Source organism: Bombina bombina, chromosome 5, assembly GCF_027579735.1.
Source record: "Bombina bombina isolate aBomBom1 chromosome 5, aBomBom1.pri, whole genome shotgun sequence".
NCBI classification, from domain to species: Eukaryota; Metazoa; Chordata; class Amphibia; order Anura; family Bombinatoridae; genus Bombina; species Bombina bombina.
In genome coordinates, this window is record NC_069503.1 from 1,033,112,881 (window position 1) to 1,033,136,025 (window position 23,145).

The 23,145-nt window shown below is 37.6% G+C and overlaps 1 protein-coding gene across 1 annotated transcript in view; it reads right to left on the bottom strand.

Annotated features, from left to right (window-relative positions):
• The window catches only part of CSMD3 (CUB and Sushi multiple domains 3), a 1,747,434-nt gene that overhangs the window by 795,804 nt on the left and 928,485 nt on the right, over positions 1-23,145 (bottom strand). The window contains 2 exon segments of the mRNA XM_053715303.1: positions 3,405-3,574; positions 19,482-19,670. Of these exon segments, the coding sequence (XP_053571278.1) occupies positions 3,405-3,574; positions 19,482-19,670 (359 nt within the window).

The following is a 23,145-nucleotide window of genomic DNA, read 5'->3' on the forward strand; positions in this document are numbered from 1 at the left end:
CATCCCTGTTATAAAAATTGTATGATTTAAGGATGTCATGGGTTAATAATTTTCATTTTTGTCCTGTATTCCATGTTTGTTATTTGCATACTTTTTAACACAGATCAGAACCCTGTCTAAAAAGTCAAAGAGGTCCAAGTTGCTATTCGGTTTTCTCATTACAGTGATCTTATGGCCAAGTTGTTAACAAAGAGTGACAGAAGATATTTTCTTTTGTCAAGACTCAGACTTTGAGGTCAATTAAAGGTAAATTTTCATTATGGTCAAACAGGAGTTCTAAATATATTAAGTCTTGAAGACATTTTATATGACAGGCCGGTCATATTTCGTATCAAAATAATCCTTATGGTTCCACAATGTTAGTGATCAACAGTGTTCTGTTACTTATTGTACCTAAATATATTTATAAAGGATCATGTAATTTCAGCCAGGGTTGGAAGCTGGTTTATGGGCTGCCATAAAAATGGTGGCTACATTCCTTGCCTTGTATTTAAAGTTGAATTTTTATCAAATATATTGTCCTAAAAAAATATATATATATATATATTGTCCTTTTTGCACAGTAGAGGTTCTTTCCTATTTCCCATGTTTAAGAAAGCTATGCTAGAACCATATTATGTTCTGTTATTATTATATATCCATTGAATTTGCATAAAAAGGAAAAGTTTAAAGCTATTATTAATTAACTTGAGTGCACGTGGTTGTTTGGCTAATAAGTAAAACTCCCACAACCCTATTAGATGTTTTGTTTTTGGGGGAGGCTTCTTTCAGCAATGGAGCATTCTCCTTTTTAAATAAAATGTAATGTATTTTAAAATATTCCCCATTTTGATACAACTAAGACAAAAGCATTTTAGTATCACTTTTACAAAAGTTTTTTAAGATTTGTATATTAAAACATTTTGATTATTAATGTACTGGCGAGTGTTCTGTTATTTAATGCTTTTTGTAGCTAAATATGAACTATTTCTCTTCTTCGTGTTATAGCAATGGTACAATTCAATGTATGTATTAAAATGAAAGACTGCGAAATTTAGATAATAGGCTCAGATCAGTGAGCAATATATTGATTAATATTAATATGTTAGAAAATCTAGGTTAAACCATTTAGAAACATTACAAGCCACATTTTAAATATTTTAAATAACATTTTATTAATTAAATGAAGTCCTAATGATCAGTTTATGTATTTGCAAGATAGCAGAATAATTTAAAGCAACACATAACAAATTACTTGGGAAATCAAATTGGAGTGAGGCCTGAATAAATGACAACTATACTTGAAAAATTAGTGAAGAAACACATTGTTTTGTGAAAGCATTTTGACTACACCATACTGAGAATTTTTATTCAATGCAAAATCATTTTTTTGTCCAAAATATTTTTTTTACAAACCAGAGGAATTAATTGCACATGTCTAAAATGACATTTAATATCTGTAAGACTCCAGTGAAATATTCACAGCATGATTAGAGGACATTTAGGACAGAATAAGGAGATAGGATTTATTGAAGCTTTAGCTGAGAATTGCAAGGCAAGCATTTATGTACTCATTAAACAATTAGATTTGCCTGAGTGTGATAATGGCTTCTTAACAAAAAACAATGCAGATGTAGTTCAAGACATAATTTCCACAGACAGTACAAGATATCCTATTATCCTGTAACTCAAAATAAAATAGCATTACAATTTAATAAAATTGGAACAGCGTCTACAGGACATTTTATCTCACTTTTAAGAATAATGTATTCACCTCAGTGTGTTTGTGCCTTTTATATAGAACAACAAGGATACAAGTTTATTTAATAAGATTAGTATCTAAAAAGTGCTATATTTTTTTCTTAAACTGAGAATTAGGAATGCTTAGGATACCCTAGACTTTCTAAGGCTCCTTAAAATTGGTGTGGCTGTTTATAAATATTATTTTTCATGTGACCAGCAATATTAAAGAGCAATAACCAGGTTGTAAGTGATAGAAAAAAACAAACCTATACTGATGCAACGGATGAAAAATGTAAATTTGCATTGTACAGGAAACAATGGAAAAAGGAAATATAGGATGGCTAGAATGCACTGAACATAATGTAAATGAATGACGAAGTGGAAGGGGTAAGGTAGTGAAAATTCAAGCGTGAGGAAGAATAAATGAAGGGAAGAAGTGAAAAATGTCAAAGAGGGAAGAGGAAACAATGACAGGCAAGGAGAATGGAAGAACATTTAAAGACTATGGGCTAGAAGTGGAGCGCTAATTTATTGTGTGGAAGTAAACGGGCAAATGGTTCCTTTATTAAAAAATAAAAATTATATATATAGGAGCATCTTTAGTTTTTCAAAAAATTACTGGTCTAAGCAATTTTTAGAGGTTAAAGTTAGAAAAAAAACATATATATGCATATGCTTATATATATTTATGTGTTAATCTGTGTATATACACATATTAACACACACACACACACACACATATATATATATATATATATATATATTCATATACATATATATTTGAACTTTGCTGCCAATCGCTGCACAACTTACTCTTTCATTGCGCTAGGTTCTCAGCTGTGTCTCATGGCATGAGAATGAGGCTACCATTGGAGCCTATGGAAGTGCTCTCTCTCATGAGCGCAAAGCTTCCCTGCAATGTCGCATTCGCATTGCGCTCAACTTGTAATACCAGCGCACATTTGCATGCACTGGTATTACTTAGTGGAGCGTAAATATTGTGCTCACATAAGTGATATTTTGACTTCCGCTCGTAATCTAGAAATATACAAATTATTCTCACATAGGGCACCATTTAAGAAGCAGCAATAGCCTCAGCATTTCAGACTCTCTTAGAGTGAGCCTGAAACGCAAGTTAAGTGCCACTTTTGGTGGCAGATTGCAATAATTTCAAACCATTCAGATCAAGATGATTGACAGTAGCCTCTTGCACGCGACTGCACACGTGCAAGCAATGGGGCAGCATTGCACAAACAGAGAATTGTGCAATTTTAACTGCAGCTTGTTTGCCGCAAGGCCTTTGATAAATGGAGCCTGTTAAACATCCCTATAAAGGGACATGAAACATAATATTTAAGTTGCATCATTCTCTTTGTATCCTTTGTTAAACATCCCAGGTGTGCACTTCTGATTATGTAAATGTATACTTAACTGTATATTTCAAGATGTAATAATAATTCTGCCCAATAAGTATGTGATTTGTTTTATTTATTGTTGGGATTAATATAATTGTGTATTACATGTCTGGAATAAACCACCTTATTGGAAAAAAAAAATTTTTTACTTTTTTTTATAAAAAAATTATCATTTTTGTTTGATCTCATTTTCACAAGACATATGCCAATACAAACTTTGGTATCCTTTACTATAATTTCAAATAATAAAGTTTATATATAACCTACTTTGAGAACATCTCCTTGTGCTAAGTGAAATGTTCTGGCTGAAATATTGATTCCTTTCCCTGCTTGTACTTGAATGCTGTAAATACACTCATGGTTATTTTCATAGTTCAGTGGGTAATTCGGAGACAGCAGAATTCCTTCATTATTTGTTGCAGAGGCTCCACATTCAGCTGCAGATAAAGCACAATGGGAGAAAACAAATTTTAATAGGTAATGTATGCTTTATAACCAGGCTTCCCAATGAAACTGTAACACATAACTAAGCTATACATTGGTATCAGTAATTAAATGCAAACTCTATGTTTTTTTTTTATTAATTTATGAAACTTCTGCATTAAAGTCGTATATTATTGGAGGAGATATTAAAGGGACATGCCACCCACATTTTTTCTTTTATGATTTAGAAAGAGAATGCAATTTTAAACATCTTTCTAATTTACTTCTATTATCTAATTTGTTTTATTCTCTTGATATTCTTTGATGAAAAGCATATCTAGATATGCTCACTAGCTGCTGATTGGTTGCTGCACATAGAAACATCATGTGATTGGCTCACCATGTGCATTGCTTTTTCTTCAAATAAGGATATTTAAAAAATGAAGCAAAATAAATTATGGAAGTAAATTGTAATGTTGTTTAAATTTCTATTCTCTATCTGAATCATAAAAGAAAGATTTTGGGTTTAGTGGCCCTTTAAGTAAGGCAGATCTGAAAATATGTCAGTCAAGAAAGGCTAGTATTGAATGATTCTTCCTAAAACTGGCATAGGTACAAGAGAGAAATAGAAAAGGTTAAGGATTATTTGAATTAAGAAGTTTTCTTTTTTAAAACATTTTTTTAATAGTTAATAATATTATCACTACACTAACTCTATTCTCTTAAATGTGTGATCATTTGGGATATATACACAGATTAGTTAAATGAAGCAATTTATTTTGTAACTGGTTTTAGAGATTGGTTCCTGCCTCATACCATGGGAATGTGAAGTCCTTACATAACGGGAAATTGTCATTGAGATGTTTACCATCCATATAAAAAAGAAGCATTTACAAATGATGATGTTTGTGTTGCATAAAAAAATAAAAAGTAAACATTGTTTAAATTTAAATTAAAGGGATATAATACTCATATGCTAAATCACTTAAAACTGATGCAGTATAACTGTAAAAAAGCTGACAGGAAAATATCACCTGAGCATCTTTATGTAAAAAAGGAAGATATTTTAGCTCACAATTTCCTCAGCTCAGCAGAGTAAGTTCTGTGTAAAAAGTTTTTACTCAGCTGCTGCCCAGCTGCAGGTAAAAAAAAAATAAGAAATGAACAGCAGCCAATCAGCATCAACAGTGCTGAGGTCATGAACTCTTTTACTGTGGTTCTCATGAGATTTCACTTTACTCTCATGAGATTTCATAGTAAACTTCCTTAAACGGAATAGGAAAATAACATGAGAGTTCACGATGCTCAATCCCTTAGCTGTCCCATGACAGACATACTGATTTGCTGTTTAGAAGTCCTTTACAATGGGATGTGGCTACTGAGGAATTTTTGAGGTAAAATATCTTTATTTTTTACATAGAGATGTTCAGGTGATATTTTCTAGTCAGCTCTTTACAGCTATGCTGCATCACGTTCAAGTGTTTCAACATTTGGGTATCATGGCCCTTTATCATACCGGTTTCAGCTTAACCATTTCTTCCAAAGCCATTTTACTTATGGATACTTTCTATTAATGCTTTATGAGAAGTAACAGGAAATACCAGCAAATGATCAGTAAAGGGACATAAAGCACTATTTCTTTCATGTAATTGGCAAGAGTCCATGAGCTAGTGACATATGGGATATACAATCCTACCAGGAGGGGCAAAGTTTCCCAAACCTCAAAATGCCTATAAATACACCCCTCACCACACCCACAATTCAGTTTTACAAACTTTGCCTCCTATGGAGGTGGTGAAGTAAGTTTGTGCTAAGATTTCTACATTGATATGCGCTTCTCAGCATTGTTGAAGCCCGATTCCTCTCACAGTTCAGCGAATGTCAGAGGGACGTGAAGGGAGTATCACTTATTTGAATACGATGATTTCCCTAACGGGGGTCTATTTCATAGGTTCTCTGTTATCGGTCGTAGAGATTAATCTCCTACCTCCCTTTTCAGATCGACGATATACTCTCAATTTACCATTACCTCTACTAATAACTGTTTTAGTACTGGTTTGGCTATCTGCTATGTGTGGATGGGTGTCTTTGGGTAAGTATGTTTTTATTACTTAAGAAACTCTTAGCTATGGTTTGGCACTTTATGCAATTATAAAAAGTTCTAAATATATGTATTGTACTTATATTTGCCATGAGTCAGGTTCATGTATTTCCTTCTGCAGACTGTCAGTTTCATATTTGGGAATGTAAACACTTTAAGAAATTTATTTCTTACCTGGGGTTTAGTCTTTTTTTCAATTTGACTACTTTTTGCAATTGCGGGTGTTAGGCCCGCGGGTGCGTCAAATGCTAGACTTTATTGCGTCATTTTTGGCGCGAACTTTTTTTGGTGCGGAAAGATACGTTTATGACACAACTTCGTCATTTCCGGCGTCATACGTGACGCTGAGACCTTTCACATGGCGGCATCATTAGTGACGCAAGTGTGTCATTTCCGGTCATTTTTGGCACCAAAAAAGTTTACGTTACGTTGTGCATCATACTTGGCGCCAAATTTTTTTCATTATTTCAATACCCCATTCATGTTTGCCTCCTGCTTTCTTCTCTATCAACAGGCCTATGCTTTTGCATTTTTTCCCATTCCTGAAACTGTCATTTAAGGAAATAGATAATTTTGCTTTATATGTTGTTTTTTCTTTTACATTGAGCAAGATGTCCCAATCCGATCCTGTCTCTGAAGTTTCTGCTGGAACATTGCTGCCTGACATCGGTTCTACCAAAGCTAAGTGCATTTGTTGTAAAATTGTAGAAATTATTCCACCGAATGTCATTTGTAATAGTTGCCATGATAAACTTTTACATGCAGATAGTGTTTCTATCAGTAATAGTACATTGCAAGTTGCAGTTCCTTCAACTTCTAATGTGCATGATATACCTGTTAATTTTAAAGAATTTGTTTCTGAATCTATTATGAAGGCTTTGTCTGCATTTCCACCTTCTAATAAACGTAAAAGGTCTTTTAAAACTTCTCATTTAGCTGATGAAATTTCAAATGACCAACAACATAATAATTCATCCTCTTCTGATGAGGATCTATCTGAAACAGAAGATCCTTCATCAGATATTGACACTGACAAATCTACTTATTTATTTAAAATAGAGTATATGCGTTCTTTATTAAAAGAAGTGTTAATTACTTTGGATATTGAGGTAACCAGTCCTATTGACGTTCAGTCTAATAAACGTTTAAAATGCTGTTTTTAAACCTCCTGTGGTTTCCCCAGGCGTTTTTCCCATTCCTGAGGCTATTTCTGATATGATTTCTAGGGAATGGAATGAGCCAGCTACTTCCTTTATTCCTTCTTCAAGGTTTAAGAGATTGTATCCTTTACCAGAAAAATCTATAGAGTTTTGGGAAAAGATCCCCAAAGTTGATGGGGCTATTTCTACTCTTGCTAAACGTACCACTATTCCTATGGAAGATAGCACTTCCTTTAAGGATCCTTTAGATAGGAAGCTTGAATCTTATCAAAGGAAGGCCTATTTATATTCAGGTCATCTTCTCAGACCTGCTATTTCTTTGGTTGATTTTGCCGCTGCATCAACTTTCTGGTTGTAAAATTTAGCGCAACATGAATTGGATTCTGACATATCTAGCATTGTTCGCTTACTGCAACATGCTAATCATTTTATTTGTGATGCCATTTTTGATATTATCAAAATTGATGTTAGATCCATGTCTTTAGCTGTATTAGCTAGAAGAGCTGTGTGGCTTAAATCTTGGAATGCTGATATGACATCTAAATCTAGATTACTATCGCTTTCTTTCCAAGGTAATAATTTATTTGGTTCTCAGTTGAATTCTATTATTTCAACTATCACTGGAGGAAAAGGAGTTTTTTTGCCTCAGGATAAAAAACCTAAGGGTAAATCTAAGGCTTCTAACCGTTTTCGTTCCTTTCGTCAGAATAAAGAACAAAAACTCAATCCTCCTTCCAAGGAATCTGCTTCCAGTTGGAAGCCTTCCTCAAATTGGAATAAATCCAAGCCATTTAGGAAACCAAAGTCTGCCCCTAAGTCTGCATGAAGGTGTGGCCCTCATTCCAGCTCAGCTGGTAGGGGGCAGATTAAGGTTTTTCAAGGATTTTTGGATAAAATCTGTCCAAAATCATTGGATTCAGAGCATTGTCTCTCAAGGGTATCGAATAGGATTCAAAGTAAGACCTCCTGTGAGAAGATTTTTTCTCTCACGTATCCCTGTAAATCCAGTAAAAGCTCAGGCTTTTCTGAAGTGTGTTTCAGACCTGGAGTCTTTAGGGGTAATCATGCCAGTTCCTCTTCAGGAACAAGGTTTGGGGTTTTATTCAAACCTATTCATTGTACCAAAGAAGGAAAATTTGCTCAGACCAGTTCTGGATCTGAAAATTTTGAATCGTTATGTAAGAGTACCAACTTTCAAGATGGTGACTATAAGGACTATTCTGCCTTTTGTTCAGCAAGGACATTATATGTCCACAAAAGACTTGCAGGATGCATACCTTCATATTCTGATTCATCCAGAACACTATCAGTTTCTGAGATTCTATTTTCTAGACAAGCATTGCCAATTTGTTGCTCTTCCATTTGGCCTAGCAACAGCTCCAAGAATCATTTCAAATGTTCTGGGTGCCCTATTATCTGTAATCAGGGAACAGGGTATTGCAGTGTTTCCTTATTTGGACGATATCTTGGTACTAGCTCAGTCTTTACATACTGCAGAATCTCACATGAATCAACTAGTGTTGTTTCTTCGGAAACATGGTTGGAGGATCAATTTACCAAAAAGTTTCTTGATTCCTCAGACAAGGGTCACCTTTTTAGGCTTCCAGATAGATTCAGTGTCCATGACTCTGTCTCTAACAGACAAGAGACGTTTAAAATTGGTTGCAGCCTGCCGACACCTTCAGTCTAAGTCATTCCCTTCAGTGGCTATGTGCATGGAAGTTTTAGGTCTCATGACTGCAGCATCAGACGCAATCCCCTTTGCTCGTTTTCACATGAGACCTCTACAGCTTTGTATGCTGAATCAATGGTGCAGGGATTATACAAAGATATCACAATTAATATCCTTGAATCCCAATGTACGACACTCTCTGACATGGTGGATAGATCATCATCGTTTGGTTCAAGGGGCTTCTTTTGTTCGCCCAACCTGGACTGTGATCACAACAGATGCGAGTCTTTCAGGTTGGGGAGCTGTTTGGGGGTCTCTGACAGCACAAGGGGTTTGGAAATCTCAAGAGGCGAGATTACCAATAAATATTTTAGAACTCCGTGCAATTCTCAGGGCTCTTCAGTTCTGGCCTCTACTAAAGAGAGAACCGTTCATTTGTTTTCAGACAGACAATATCACAACTGTGGCTTATGTCAATCATCAGGGTGGGACTCACAGTCCCCAAGCTATGAAAGAAGTATCTCGGATACTTGCTTGGGCGGAATCCAGCTCCTGTCTAATCTCTGCGGTGCATATCCCAGGTGTAGACAATTGGGAGGCGGATTATCTCAGCCGCCAGACTTTACATCCAGGGGAATGGTCTCTCCATCCAGATGTGTTTTCTCAGATTGTTCAGATGTGGGGGCTTCCAGAGATAGATCTCATGGACTCTCATCTAAACAAGAAACTTCCCAGATACCTGTCCAGGTCCAGGTATGTTCAGCCGGAAGCAGTGGATGCGCTGACACTTCCTTGGTGTTATCAACCTGCTTACATCTTCCCGCCTCTAGTTCTCCTTCCAAGAGTGATTTCCAAAATCATCATGGAACAGTCTTTTGTGTTGCTGGTGGCTCCAGCATGGCCACACAGATTTTGGTATGCGGATCTGGTTCGGATGTCCAGTTGCCCACCTTGGCCACTTCCGTTACGGCCGGACCTACTATCTCAAGGTCCGTTTTTCCATCAGGATCTCAAATCATTAAATTTGAAGGTATGGAAATTGAACGCTTAGTTCTAAGTCATAGAGGTTTCTCTGACTCAGTGATTAATACTATGTTACAAGCTCGTAAATCTGTCTTATCGAGTTTGGAAGACTTACATTTCATGGTGTTCTTCTCATAAATTCTCCTGGCATTCTTTTAGAATTCCTAGAATTTTGCAGTTTCTTCAGGATGGTTTGGATAAGGGTTTGTCTGCAAGTTCCTTGAAAGGACAAATCTCCGCTCTTTCTGTTTTATTTCACAGAAAGATTGCTATACTTCCTGATATACACTGTTTTGTACAGGCTTTAGTTCGTATTAAGCCTGTCATTAAGTCAATTTCTCCTCCTTGGAGTCTTAATTTGGTTTTGAGGGCTTTACAAGCTCCTCCTTTTGAACCTATGCATTCTTTGGACATTAAACTACTTTCTTGGAAATTGTTGTTCCTTTTGGCTATCTCTTCTGCTAGAAGAGTTTCTGAGCTATCTGCTCTTTCTTGTGAGTCTCCTTTTCTGATTTTTCATCAGGATAAGGCAGTTTTGCGGGCTTCTTTTCAATTTTTACCTAAGGTTGTGAATTCTAACAACATTAGTAGAGAAATTGTTGTCCCTTCTTTATGTCCTAATCCTAAGAATTCTTTGGAGAGATCCTTACATTCTTTGGATGTGGTAAGAGCTTTGAAATATTATGTGGAAGCTACTAAAATTTTCAGGAAGACTTCTAGTCTATTTGTTTTATTTTCTGGTCCTAGGAAAGGTCAGAAAGCTTCTGCTATTTCCTTGGCTTCTTGGTTGAAACTTTTGATTCATCAAGCTTATTTGGAGTCGGGTCAAACCCCGCCTCAGAGGATTACAGCTCATTCTACTAGATCAGTCTCTACTTCATGGGCTTTTAAGAATGAAGCTTCAGTTGATCAGATTTACAAAGCAGCCACTTGGTCCTCTTTGCATACATTTACTAAATTCTACCATTTTGATGTATTTGCTTCTTCGGAAGTAGTTTTTGGTAGAAAAGTTCTTCAGGCAGCTGTTTCAGTTTGATTCTTCTGCTTTTTGATTTAAGTTTTTTTCTTTCAAAAGTGAAAATAAACTTATTTTTGGGTTGTGGATTATTTTTACAGCGGAATATGGCTGTTTTTATTTTATTCCCTCCCTCTCTAGTGACTCTTGAGTGGAAGACTCCACATCTTGGGTATTGATATCCCATATGTCACTAGCTCATGGACTCTTGCCAATTACATGAAAGAAAACATAATTTATGTAAGAACTTACCTGATAAATTCATTTCTTTCATATTATCAAGAGTCCATGAGGCCCACCCTTTTTATGGTGGTTATGATTTTTTGTATAAAGCACAATTATTTCCAAATTTCCTTTGTTGATGCTTTCTACTCCTTTCTTTATCACCCCACTGCTTGGCTATTCGTTAAACTGAATTGTGGGTGTGGTGAGAGGTGTATTTATAGGCATTTTGAGGTTTGGGAAACTTTGCCCCTCCTGGTAGGATTGTATATCCCATATGTCACTAGCTCATGGACTCTTGCCAATATGAAAGAAATGAATTTATCAGGTAAGTTCTTACATAAATTATGTTTTTAATTTCATAATTCAGATAGAGCATTCAATTTTAAACAACTTTCCAATTTACTTCTATAGTCATATTTCCTTTGTTTTCTTGTTATCCTTCTTTTAAAATCAGGGATGTAAGCTCAGGAGTGTGCATGTGTCTGCAACACTATACGAGAGCAGTTTTCCAACATTTTATACATTAGCGAGAGCACTAGATGGCAGCACTATTTCTTGTCATGTGGTGCTTTAGGCGTGTGCACGCTACCTACATATTATATTTACCTGATAAATTCATTACTTTCATGGTGATTACGTTCACAATCCATTAAAGGGACATGAAACCCCAAAAATATCTTTCATGATTCAGATAGAGGATACAATTTTAAACAACTTTCCAAATTACATCTATTATTTAATTTGCTTCATTCGCTTGATATCCTTTGCTGAAAGGTTTATCTAGGCAAGCTCAGGAGCAGCAGATAACCAGTTAGAAACCAGCAGTGCATTGCTGCTCCATCAACAAATGATACCAAGAGAATGAAACCGATTAGATAATAGAAGTGAATTAGAAAGTTGTTTAAAATTGTATTCTCTATTTGAACCATGATAGAAAAATTTTCGGTTTAATTTCCCTTCAAGCATGGGATGACAATTCCTACCACTAGAAAGAGGCAAAGATTCCTAAACTTTCAATAGCACTTCATCCCTCCCACCTCACTGGTATTCCAGTCTTACGTATAGCCAAGCTTGATAAATAGCAAGTAAGGTAGGACAAATAGAGGTGCAAAATGGTACTGTCTTCCAAAATTAGAATTCAAAATTTTACATAACCTGGGTGGGACTCATGGATTCTCACCAATATGAAAGAAATGAATTTATCATGTAAGCATACATTTTGTTTTCTTTCATATGGTGGTGAGAGTTCATTATCCATTATGCATGGGAACTAATACCCAAATTGTGGAGTCTACTCGTAATGATGCTAGGGACAAAAACATTTGTTTTAAATAAGGTAAAAACTTATTTTGCAGACACTGCTGCCTGTAGTACTTTCTTATCAAAAGCCACCTCTGAAGAAGTAAAAACATCAAAATGATAACATTTAGTAAATTATGTAAAGATGACCAATGTGCTGCGTTCCAAATTTGTTCATCAGAAGCCTCATTTTTAAAAGCCCAAGAAGAAGAAACAGATCTGGTAGAGTGAGTCATAATACATTTTGGAGGAAGTTTTCATGCTTCCAAAAAAGCTTTATGGGGACGATTTATAAATGTGCGGGCGGACATGATCCGCTGTAGTGAATCATGTCCGCCCCACATCAATAAATACTGACAGCATACACTGTCAGCATTTATCATTGCACAAGCATGTTGTGTGAAATGCTTGTGCAATACTGCCCCCTGCACAATCATGGCCAATCGGCCGTTAGCAGGAAGTGTAAATCATCCCAATCATATGCGATTGGGATGATTGCTGTTCGCCACCACAGAGGTGGCGGACGAGTTAAGAAGCAGCGGTCTTAACACCGCTGCTTCTTAACTTATGTTTCCAGTGAGCCTAAAGGCTCGCACAAAAACAGCAGAATCCACTGCTTCTTAAATAGACCCCCATGAATCAGGAACTTTAATCACAATGCTAAAGTGACAGCTGAAACCTTATGCAAAAGAAAAGGTACCAATGGCACTACCTAAATGTTGAGGACCAGATTAATAACCTAAATTAAGTATGGTCGATACTTAAGTGTGTTTTTAAATGTTTTTCCTATTTTAACGTTTGACCCCAATAAAAGTGAATTTTTAATCATACTCAAGTTTTCCTCTTCCCCAATCCATCCTTGGATTATTCAAGTGACTATTATCTGCGATATCTGTTTCGCACATTGGATCAGGGAGTGCTTTCTGTGTGTATGCTTTCTTCTTCTCGTTTGACAGCTGAAACCTTTTGTCCTTTAGAATTACCCCCCAAAAAAATGAAAAAAGGAACAAAAACGATTTTGAGATTTACTTTTCCTGTTCCTCCAGTAACAGTAAAAATGATGGCATCTAATCTAAGTCCAAATAGAATAATTTCCTTAACAGGAGTGTTAAGAGTCATGATTGGGAAACCACGTCTGCAGACCAAAATTTGAGCCACAAGTATATTCTACCTTGCATGGTTTATTTCAGAAGGACAGGACAGAGATTTAAGTAAATAGAAAATCAAAAATCCTTTTATTTATAATTTTTCACAAACCTGTACTCTTTCACTAATAGACCTACGCAATGCAATAAATAAAGACAATATTTAGAAACTTTAACATCAACTAGCAAGTATAACAGTGTCAAACAGTTTAAGAAAAGTTTTCTAACCAGATAGCTTATAGCTCTCAACCACATGTCCTGCAGGTTCAGTATCTTTCCCCTGTATGTGGTAACCGAACAGCAAGGATTCTGGATTAAAGTGACAGTCTACAACAAAATTGTTATTGTTTAAAAAGATAGCTAACACCTTCAATACCTATTCCCCATCTTTGCACAACCAACATTGTTATATTAATATACTTTATAACATTTAAACCTCTAAATTTCTGCCCGTTTCTAAACGACTACAGAGTACAGACAGGCTCTCATCACATATTTTTTTATTAGCTTTTCACAATAAGAGAATGCTAATTCATGTGAGCCATATAGATAACATTGTGCTTTGTCCCATGGGGTTATGCACACCATGGCACTAATTGGCTTAAATGCAAGTCAATAGAAAATAAATAAATAGCCATGTGATAAGGGGACTGTCAGAAGAGGCTTAGATACAAGGTAATTACAGAGGTAAAAAGTATATTAATATAACCATGTTGACTGTGCAAATCTGGGGAATGGGTAATAAAGGGTTTATCTATCTTTTTAAACAATACCCTTTTTTTAGTAGTCAGTCCCTTTAAGTAGTTTTAACTAACATCAGACATCTGTATCCCATTAGGAATACAGTCTCTGCATTGCTTACAGACCCTCCCTGCATCTTGTCTATAGTAAGGATCCTCTTTAATCCTTTCATAGTCATTCAGGCAAAACAGAGTATAAACTCCATTGCAGACCATCTTGTCAAAACTGCTAATGCCATATTTTTGGTATTTATAATGTCAACAACAGCATCACAGATAAGGCATTGGCCAAACAAACAAGCTTAAAATATTAAAATCTTCTTTACCTGAATCATCTGCCTTCTGATCTGATAACTGATGACATCAAAATGTAGAGGCAGCTGTCACTTAGGCAATGGTAATAGTTGGCTTAAACAAATAAACCTTGTGAAGAAAAGTCTTCCTTAGGAAAGACTCTAATTTCCTGTCCATCAGGTCTTTCAAAGATGTACTGTCCTCTAAAGGTATAGTACTATGCTTTTCCAGAGCAGAAATGGCACTATCTACCTTTGGAATTGTTTCCCAAAGATCTACGCCAGAGGAAGGGAACATATTTTTTTTCCATTCCTTGGTGATTGCCTCCATTTGTTTAACTAATTAAACATTTGTTTAACTAATTTTTTTATTTAGCAGATTTAGGATCTTCTACCCCTAAGGTACTGAGTACTTAGGTTCAGCTTGCAGAAAATACTTTATCCAGTGGTAAGCCCATCCAGTGCTGAGCACATTACAGCAGAGGATATAAAGCAGGAGTATACCAGCGACCCAACAGAAGGAGGCTAAGGGACCTGTCCCTGTGACACTGGTAGAAGGCTTGTGACTAACTCCTACACCGGGAGTAATTGTACCACTGGCCATACTCCAATATCTTCCCTCTGACTCCCCACAGAAGTTCTCTGAGTTTAAAATGGGCCTCAGATAGGTCTAAGAAACCCTCTGAAATAAATTTTAGGAGTTCCTCATGTCTTCACCCACCTCCTGAAAGGCATATATGTAGACTAGCATACCAATGAGGTGGGAGGGAGGAAGTGCTCTTGAAAATGTGTAAATCTTTGCTTTCTCCTAGTGGTTGGAATTGTCATCCCATGCGTAATGGATTGTGGACTCTCACTACCTTATGAAAGAAAAAAGAAATTCAATATAATTAGATTGTGCTGTTTTATATTGCAGATTTTTTTTGTACAGTGTCCCTTTGGCAACACTGAAAAACTGCTTCAACTACAATCCACGTGACAAGCTAACCCAAACCTTACGTTCTTCACCCTCAACCTGTATACTGTAAGATCCTCAGAGCAGGACCCTCTTTTTCATGTACTAGATCTGTTTACTCTGTTATGTTTTATGTTTTTGTATCTTATCACAAACCCTTGCCATTGTATACCTCCTTTACAGCACTATCCAAATAAATAATAATAATAATAATAATAATAATAATAATATATTAATAATAGTAACATATTAGGTCATTTGATTGACCCATAAGCAAAGCAGTGTCTAATGCCAAACTATTCTGCTTTCTGTTCTTATTAAGTCTGTTGTGTGTATGTTTATTTAACTTTAAGAATTTGTCTTAATTAAAATTAAGCTAACACAGCATCTGCTTGTGCAGTGTGCATTTAGTATCAATAGAAATACACATACAAATACAACATTTCTTTGGGTCTCACATGGCCAGCAGTTAAAATGTTTAAAGAGATTTTATTCTGTGTATTTAAGATTGAAGCTGTTCTCTTTTTGATGATTTGCCTGTGGGAGAGGTTAAAGCAAGATAGTACAAATTTCAATTAAAGGGAGCAGCCTAAACAACAGTGAATACGTTAAACGTATAATTTCAAATTCATAAAATTATGTCATTTTTAATGTAGAAATCAATTTCTTCTTCTTTTCATTTTTTTTGTTTTCTTGAAAGTATAGGATGCTCTTTACAACTTGTATTTAATTTTTTTTTTCGTTTTATTTAATATATATATATATATATATATATATCCTATACTATAAAAGGCCAAGTGTGTTTGTCCGAAGCTGTCATGCGCAGTAGAGACAGCACGCGGACAAACACACTGGCCTAAGTCCCTACCTGTTCTGCCGACTGCGCCGAGCAAAAGTGGGCGTGACCGAGCGTGGAGGGGGGCGGGGCCTAACGCGAAGGCCCGTGAAGGGGCGGAGCCTAGCGTGAAGGCCCGTGAAGAGAGCTCAAACAGCTCAAGAGAGGGTGGAGGGATGTGGGGAGAGGGGGGGAGATGTGGGGAGAGGGGGGGAGATGTGGGGAGAGGGGGGGGAGATGTGGAGTAGGGGGGGAGGATGTGGAGTGAGGGGGGAGATGTGGAGAGATGTGGGAGATGTGGAGTGAGGGGGGAGATGTGGAGTGAGGGGGGAGATGTGGAGTGAGGGGGGGAGATGTGGAGAGAGGGGAGAGATGTGGAGAGATGTGGGGAGATGTGGAGAGAGGGGGGAGATGTGGAGAGAGGGGGGGAGATGTGGAGAGAGGGGGAGATGTGGAGAGAGGGGAGAGATGTGGGGAGAGGGGGGAGATGTGGAGTGAGGGAGGGGGAGATGTGGGGGAGATGTGGAGAGAGGGGGGAGATGTGGAGAGAGGGGGAGATGTGGAGAGAGGGGAGAGATGTGGGGAGAGGGGGGAGATGTGGAGTGAGGGAGGGGGAGATGTGGGGAGATGTGGAGAGAGGGGGGGGGATGGGGAGAGATGTGGGGGAGAGGGGGGAGATGTGGAGAGAGGGGGGGAGATGTGGGGAGAGAGAGAGGGGGAGATGTGGGGAGAGAGAGAGGGGGGAGAGAGAGGGGGAGAAAGAGGGGGGGAGTTAAAGGGGGAGAGAGAGAGGGGAAAGAGAGAGGGGGGAGAGGGAGAGAGAGAGACAGAGAGAGAGGGGGGGAGAGGGAGAGAGAGAGAGAGAGGAGAGAGAGAATGAGAGAGAGAGGGGGAGAGAGAGAGAGAGAGGGGGGGGGGAGGGGAGAGAGAGAGGGGAGAGAGATAGAGAGAGAGAGGAGAGACACAGAGAGAGGGGAGAGAGAGGGGGGAGAGAGAGAGAGGGGAGAGAGAGGGGGGAGAGAGAGAGGGGGGAGAGAGAGGGGGGGGGGGGAGAGAGAGGGGGGGAGAGATAGAGGGGCAAGAGAGAGAGAGGAGAGACAGAGGGGGGAGAGAGAGAGAGAGAGAGAGGGGGGAGAAAGAGAGAGAGAGAGGGGAGAGAGATAGAGGGGGGAGAGGAGAGAGAGGGGAGGAGAGGAGAGAGGGGGGGGAGAGAGAGAGAGAGGGGGGAGAGAGAGAGAGAGAGAGGGGGAGAGAGGAGAGAGAGAGGGGGAGAGAGAAAGAGAGGGGGAGGAGAGAGAGTGAGAGAGAGAGAGAGGGGGGAGAGAGAGAGGGGAGAGAGAGAGAGAGGGGAGAGAGAGAGAGGGGAGAGAGAGAGAGAGGGGGGAGAGAGAGAGGGGCGGAGAGAGAGAGAGAGAGAGGGGGGGGGAGAGAGAGAGAGATAGAGGGGAGAGAGACAGAGAGAGGGGAGAGAGAAAGAGAGAGGCGAGAGAGAGAGAGAGAGAGAGGGGGGAGAGAGAGAGAGATAGAGTGGAGATAGAGAGAGGGGAGAGAGAGAGAGAGAGAGAGAGGGGTGAGATAGAGAGAGGGGGAGAGAGAGAGAGGGGAGAGAGAGAGGGGAGCGAGAGAGAGAGAGAGGGGGAGATGGAGAGAGAGAGAGAGAGAGGGGGAGAGAGCGCAAAAGAGAGGGGGGAGAGAGAGAAAGCAAAAGAGAGTGGGAGGGAGAGAACGCCAGGGATGGGACCACTGTACTGCAAAAAATGGCCCGTGTGAACGGGCTTTAGGACTAGTATATATATAAATTAATAAAATAAATGCACTATATATACACTTTATACATATATATATATACAGATATTTCTAATTAATCAAGCTCTATTACTATTTGAAATTATGAAATTACATTCCCTTTCCATCCTTTGGTTCATAAAAGCCTTGCCTGACACAAAATACTTGGTCCTTCCTTCACCTCTGATATTCAGTCACTCTCAAAATTGTACTATAAAGAATTGTGTTATATTTTAAAAATTGTCCAGTTCTAATGGTACATCCTAACTAAGCACTATTTATTTCAGACAAATCACTCATCAATCATTTTTACAAAATTTATATCTTTAGCTTCATCCAATATTCATTAAAGGGACACTCAGGTCAAAATTAAACTTTCATTATTCAGATAGAGCATGTAATTTTAAACAACTTTCCAATTTACTTCTATTAACAAAATGTGCACAGTCTTTTTAATTTTTTTTTTAGTCACTAACTCCTACTCAGCATGTGCAAGAATTCACAGAATAAGTGTGTATGCATGTGTGATTGGCTGAAGGCTGTCACATGGTACATGTATGCATTTGTGATTGACTGATGGCTGTCATATGGTACAGGGGGAGTGGAAACAGACAGAACTTTTACAATTTTCAGAAAAAAAATCTACTGTTCATTTGAAGTTTAGACTAAGTGCTATTGCGTTGTCTTGTTTTCTTGCATTTGTTGATTATGCAAATTTACTGTGTTGACTGGTCATTTAAGGGGGTTGCTTGGAATCTGTATGTTAACAAAAATCCATTGATTCACTAATTTGTATGGGAAACATCATCAGGGAACCAGAGGAACAGATGGACTGCACATTATTAAAGTAGTAGCTGCGACAAGCAAGCAGCCGTACCAAAAAGTGTTCATGTATTTATTTATTTTTATTGGGGTCAGGATTGGCAAACAACAAAAGTGAAATTTACATATTTATTGGCTGACCCAGGACTGAATCAACTGGCAAGGACATTGTTGGATAATTATTGAACAGTGTAAATTTAAACTTTTGAAGTCTTTCCCACATGCAAAATGCCTATTATGCTTTTCCACAAGTAATATTTTTAACTGCAATGATAAATTGACTCAATTTTTTCTCTCACATGCATTGGTTCATTCATTTTTTATTGTCATTAAAGGAGTCACTTGTTTATAGGTTTTGGACAAATGCAATGAAAATGTCATCCAAAAATAAATACATGTGTCTACTACTGAGAATGTGCAAGAGTTCCCAGTGTATATGTATATGAGTAAAAAAATAATAATAAATATATATATATTAAACCTGTTTTACTTCACATATTTAACCATTTAATATTACAGTTTCAGTGTTTTATGTCCCTTTAAGCTGGGACTTTTTCACTAACTAACCATCAATTCATTAGCATAAGTATGTTTACTTCCTAATACTCACAATATCCACCAAGATAAGGACCATTGGCTCTTTTTTAAATCAGTATGTTTACTTGTATTGTACATTTGTCTTTATGATTAATTCCTTACATCTCTAGTAAAACACAGAAGAATTTGTTGGAACTATGTAGACAACTACTTTTATTATTATTATTTGTCAAATGGAGAAAACATAATAATATTGAGAAATTTTGGGGACAGTGACTACACAGACAAGCAAATGAAAGCAGCTGACCACGTACCCACACACCTTGGCAGAGGTGCACTCCACACACGGCGACCACCACCAAGACAGATGATTTCTAATTCTCCTTCTAAGCGATATCCAGATGAGCAAGTAAAAGTGATTGTGTCACCCACTCCAAAATTCTGACCAAGCCGTTTTCCATATTGTGGTATACCAGGATCGTCACAGGGTTCAAGATTGTATTCTGTTAAAAAGAGGCAAATAAAGGTAAAACAAAAATTAATAAAAGAATGGTCAGATGGAACCTATAAGAAGAAAATGAGGTGCCATAAAGTAGTAGAGTTTTGGTGTGCCCAGCAGTGGAGAGCCCAGAGCCCCTAGCAGTAGCAACTCACAGAAATTAGCGGCACATCCGGAGTGCCATACTAGGCAGCATGGGACCCACAGAGTCGTCCGTAGGACTCGTAGAAGCGTCAAAGGGCGTCCAACATAATGTCCGGTGACCGAATGATCCAATCAGGACAGGCCAAATCGAATGGCGACCAAAAACTAGCAGCAATCGCAGTTTAAAACAGGAGCAAGGTGATAGTTTAAAAATGTAAATTTTATTGTTACACAATACAAAGCAACGCGTTTCTCAACAAACGCTGTTTCATCAGGCTGGATCCAGTTTTAAACTGTGATTGCTGCTAGTTTTTGGTCGCCCTTCAATTTGGCCTCTCCTGATTTTGTATGTATGTACCATATGTTTGCCTGCCTTTTTCTTTCTAACAACTGAGATCTCATATGTTTTTGTGCAATATTTTTTAAAATATTTTTTATTAAATAGTGTTATTATTAGTGTAACTGTGCTTTGTTATGTATGTAATGTGCTCTGAGGTCACAGTAATAATTTTAGCATAAACAATTGCGCTCATGCATTCGCATTTTCTCCACTTGTAATCTGGTCTAATGTTTTTTGCGCAACTTTTTAGGTGAGTGCAACAGTTAACCCGAGCTCTGAAACCGCGTTATCCTGACTCGCATTAAATTAAATTGCGCTCAAGTGAAAGCATTTACTTTCAACCTGTAATACGCACATGCTACTTACAGTACGTTGCAATAAGCCCCTTTTCACTCATTAGTGTGCAATTTGTAATCTAGCACTGAATGTGAAAATGCATTACCAACATTTCTTTTATAAATATGAAAACATTTAAATAGGTTGAAAGAGAATTGGCTGTAAAAAAATGTTAATGGAACATTTTCTATACATTTAAATTGACGTGAAAACAGTAGTTGGGTACTTCCTACTGAAGGTTACTAAAAAATAAGGACATCACCTAAAACTTGGTTGGAAGATAAAGGCATTCCTTTTTCTGACTTGAATAAACCTATATTTTTTCAGGCTTATACAAATTTTAGAGGCATCAATATAAAAAATAAAATTACTAAAATATACTTATTAGAGACTGTTGTTATAAGGTGTAATGGGAACCGTACATGTTAAATGTTCTGACTTCCAGATAGTCTATTGTTAACCTCAACTCATTATAAATATAAAAAGTTTTCAACTGGGGGGGTGGAGTTTGAGTGAGCTCCTGCAGGATTCCCTTTAAAATCAGGATTGTGCCTCAGAAATGCTACAGATTTGATTCCAAATAGGCACAAATCATCAGCTTAGAGGATCCAAACAACTATGAGCTGAATCCGGAGCTCAGATTCACTTTTGGCAAACTTTTACGGTCTGGTCGGACCGGATAAATTTTTTTGTCCCCGGCTTCAATTTCGGCCTTCATTGCGATTTCGCAATCGCATTGAAACTGCAATCTGCATCAATCGGATTCCACTTCTGGAGCCAATCGAACATGGGAGATCTTATACAGGTTCCTGCAGTAAGCAGATTCTATTGAAAATGTTATTTAGGCCTACCACGTGGGCAAGATTATGGAGTGAAGCTTAACAACATCAAAACAATGGAGTAAGTAGATATGCACACTGCTCCACCTCCACATCACCCAGCTTAATAGTTTATGCTAAGACAAATACTTCAGCAATCTTTCAAAGAATAACAAGCTGGCTATATAAAACATCAAGGCAATTGCTTTTCAGCAGACATACCTCTGCATTCTACAAACCATCACCACATCAATATAAGGGATACACCCAAAAGAAACCATATAGCCCTCTCATTAACCTCTGCTCCTGAATAGCATTATACAGGACATTCAGTACTGCTGGTCCTTATAATTTCCATAAAGAATTATAAAGATTTCTCTCCAAACAAGCAATGTCTCCTAAAAGACTAACTAAGTCAGAGAAGTCTCACAGGAGCCGCCACAGTACAGCCACATCTCTGAACAACTTTTTTAAGCCTCTGGAACCAACAGACCCCTGCACAAGAATCCATGCAAATCTCTAAATACTTTTTAGAATCAATTCCCTCTAAACAATATTTCACAAACCTTATCTCCCAAGTCAAATCATGTATCAAAGAAGAGATATCTGAGCTCTGTAAGGAGATGCACGAGATTGGGGATATGGTAGAAGCCCTAGAAGAAGACACTGAAATAAATCAGTCTGAAATAGCAATCTCCAGCAAAATGTTCAAGCTCAGAACAATGTTATACTACAACTTCAAAACAAGCTGGAAGACATTGAGAATAGGAGCAGGAGAGAGAATCTTAGAATTAAAAGCATTCCAAAATCCATTACACCAGATATGCTGGACGCATACTTACAAGGGCTATTTCAACACCTCAGATGCTCATCATTCACAGCTCCCATTGCTATGGACAGGTTTCACAGAAGACCTGAGACCTAAAACGAAGGATGACCTCCCACCAAGAGATGTAATTATTCGCTTTTGCGAATACGAACACAAGGAAGATATAATGAAACAAGCTAGAAATGCAACCTCTCTATGCTACCAAGGATCCACCTTGTCTATCTTTGCCGATCTTTCCCAAAAAACCCTACAGCGATGCAGGGAATTTGCCTCCCTTACAACCATCTTGAGGAAAAACAACATCACCTACAGATAGGGCTTCCCATGCCATATTCAGCTCATTTAGGAAGCTCACATCTGTCAAAAGACATAATAAATCTCTTGGTCTCCAGACAGAAAATGGGTGAGATCTTACTGATGCATTGGCATAGATACATTTGTCTATAGAATAATGTATATTGCCTTAACATATATTTCCTATTGAGACTTTCCAATATCCTCCATAAAGAGTTTCAAAACTCTATTTAAAGTTTAATTTACGGATCCTTAAGCTTCCCCTTAAATTGTATTGTATTGTATTAGTTTTTTTCTTTACATTTCTTACTTGTTATTTTTATGCGTATGTACAGAAATAGTATTGTCTTGGACTTGAATCAGCAAATGTTATACCAACACATGATAAAAAGCTACATCTTTTTTCTAAAGCCCCCTTGTAAGGGGGAATTAATTGGTTTTTGTAATTGTGTTATTTTTTCTGTTAAAAATGCTGTTTATGTTTAATATTTTCCTAACAGTCCTGAGTGATGCACCCACTCCTGCAAGACCACCAACCACTACACAAAAAAAGGCCTCACAATTAAAATACCAGAAATTTAATATAATTTCCATTAACGCAAAAGGGTTTAACTCACCATTTAAAAGATCTAAGGCCTTCCATGATTTAATTCATAAAAATGGTAGCATACTATTCCTCCTAGAAATTCATTTCAAAAGAGGGAATGATCCCAAATAT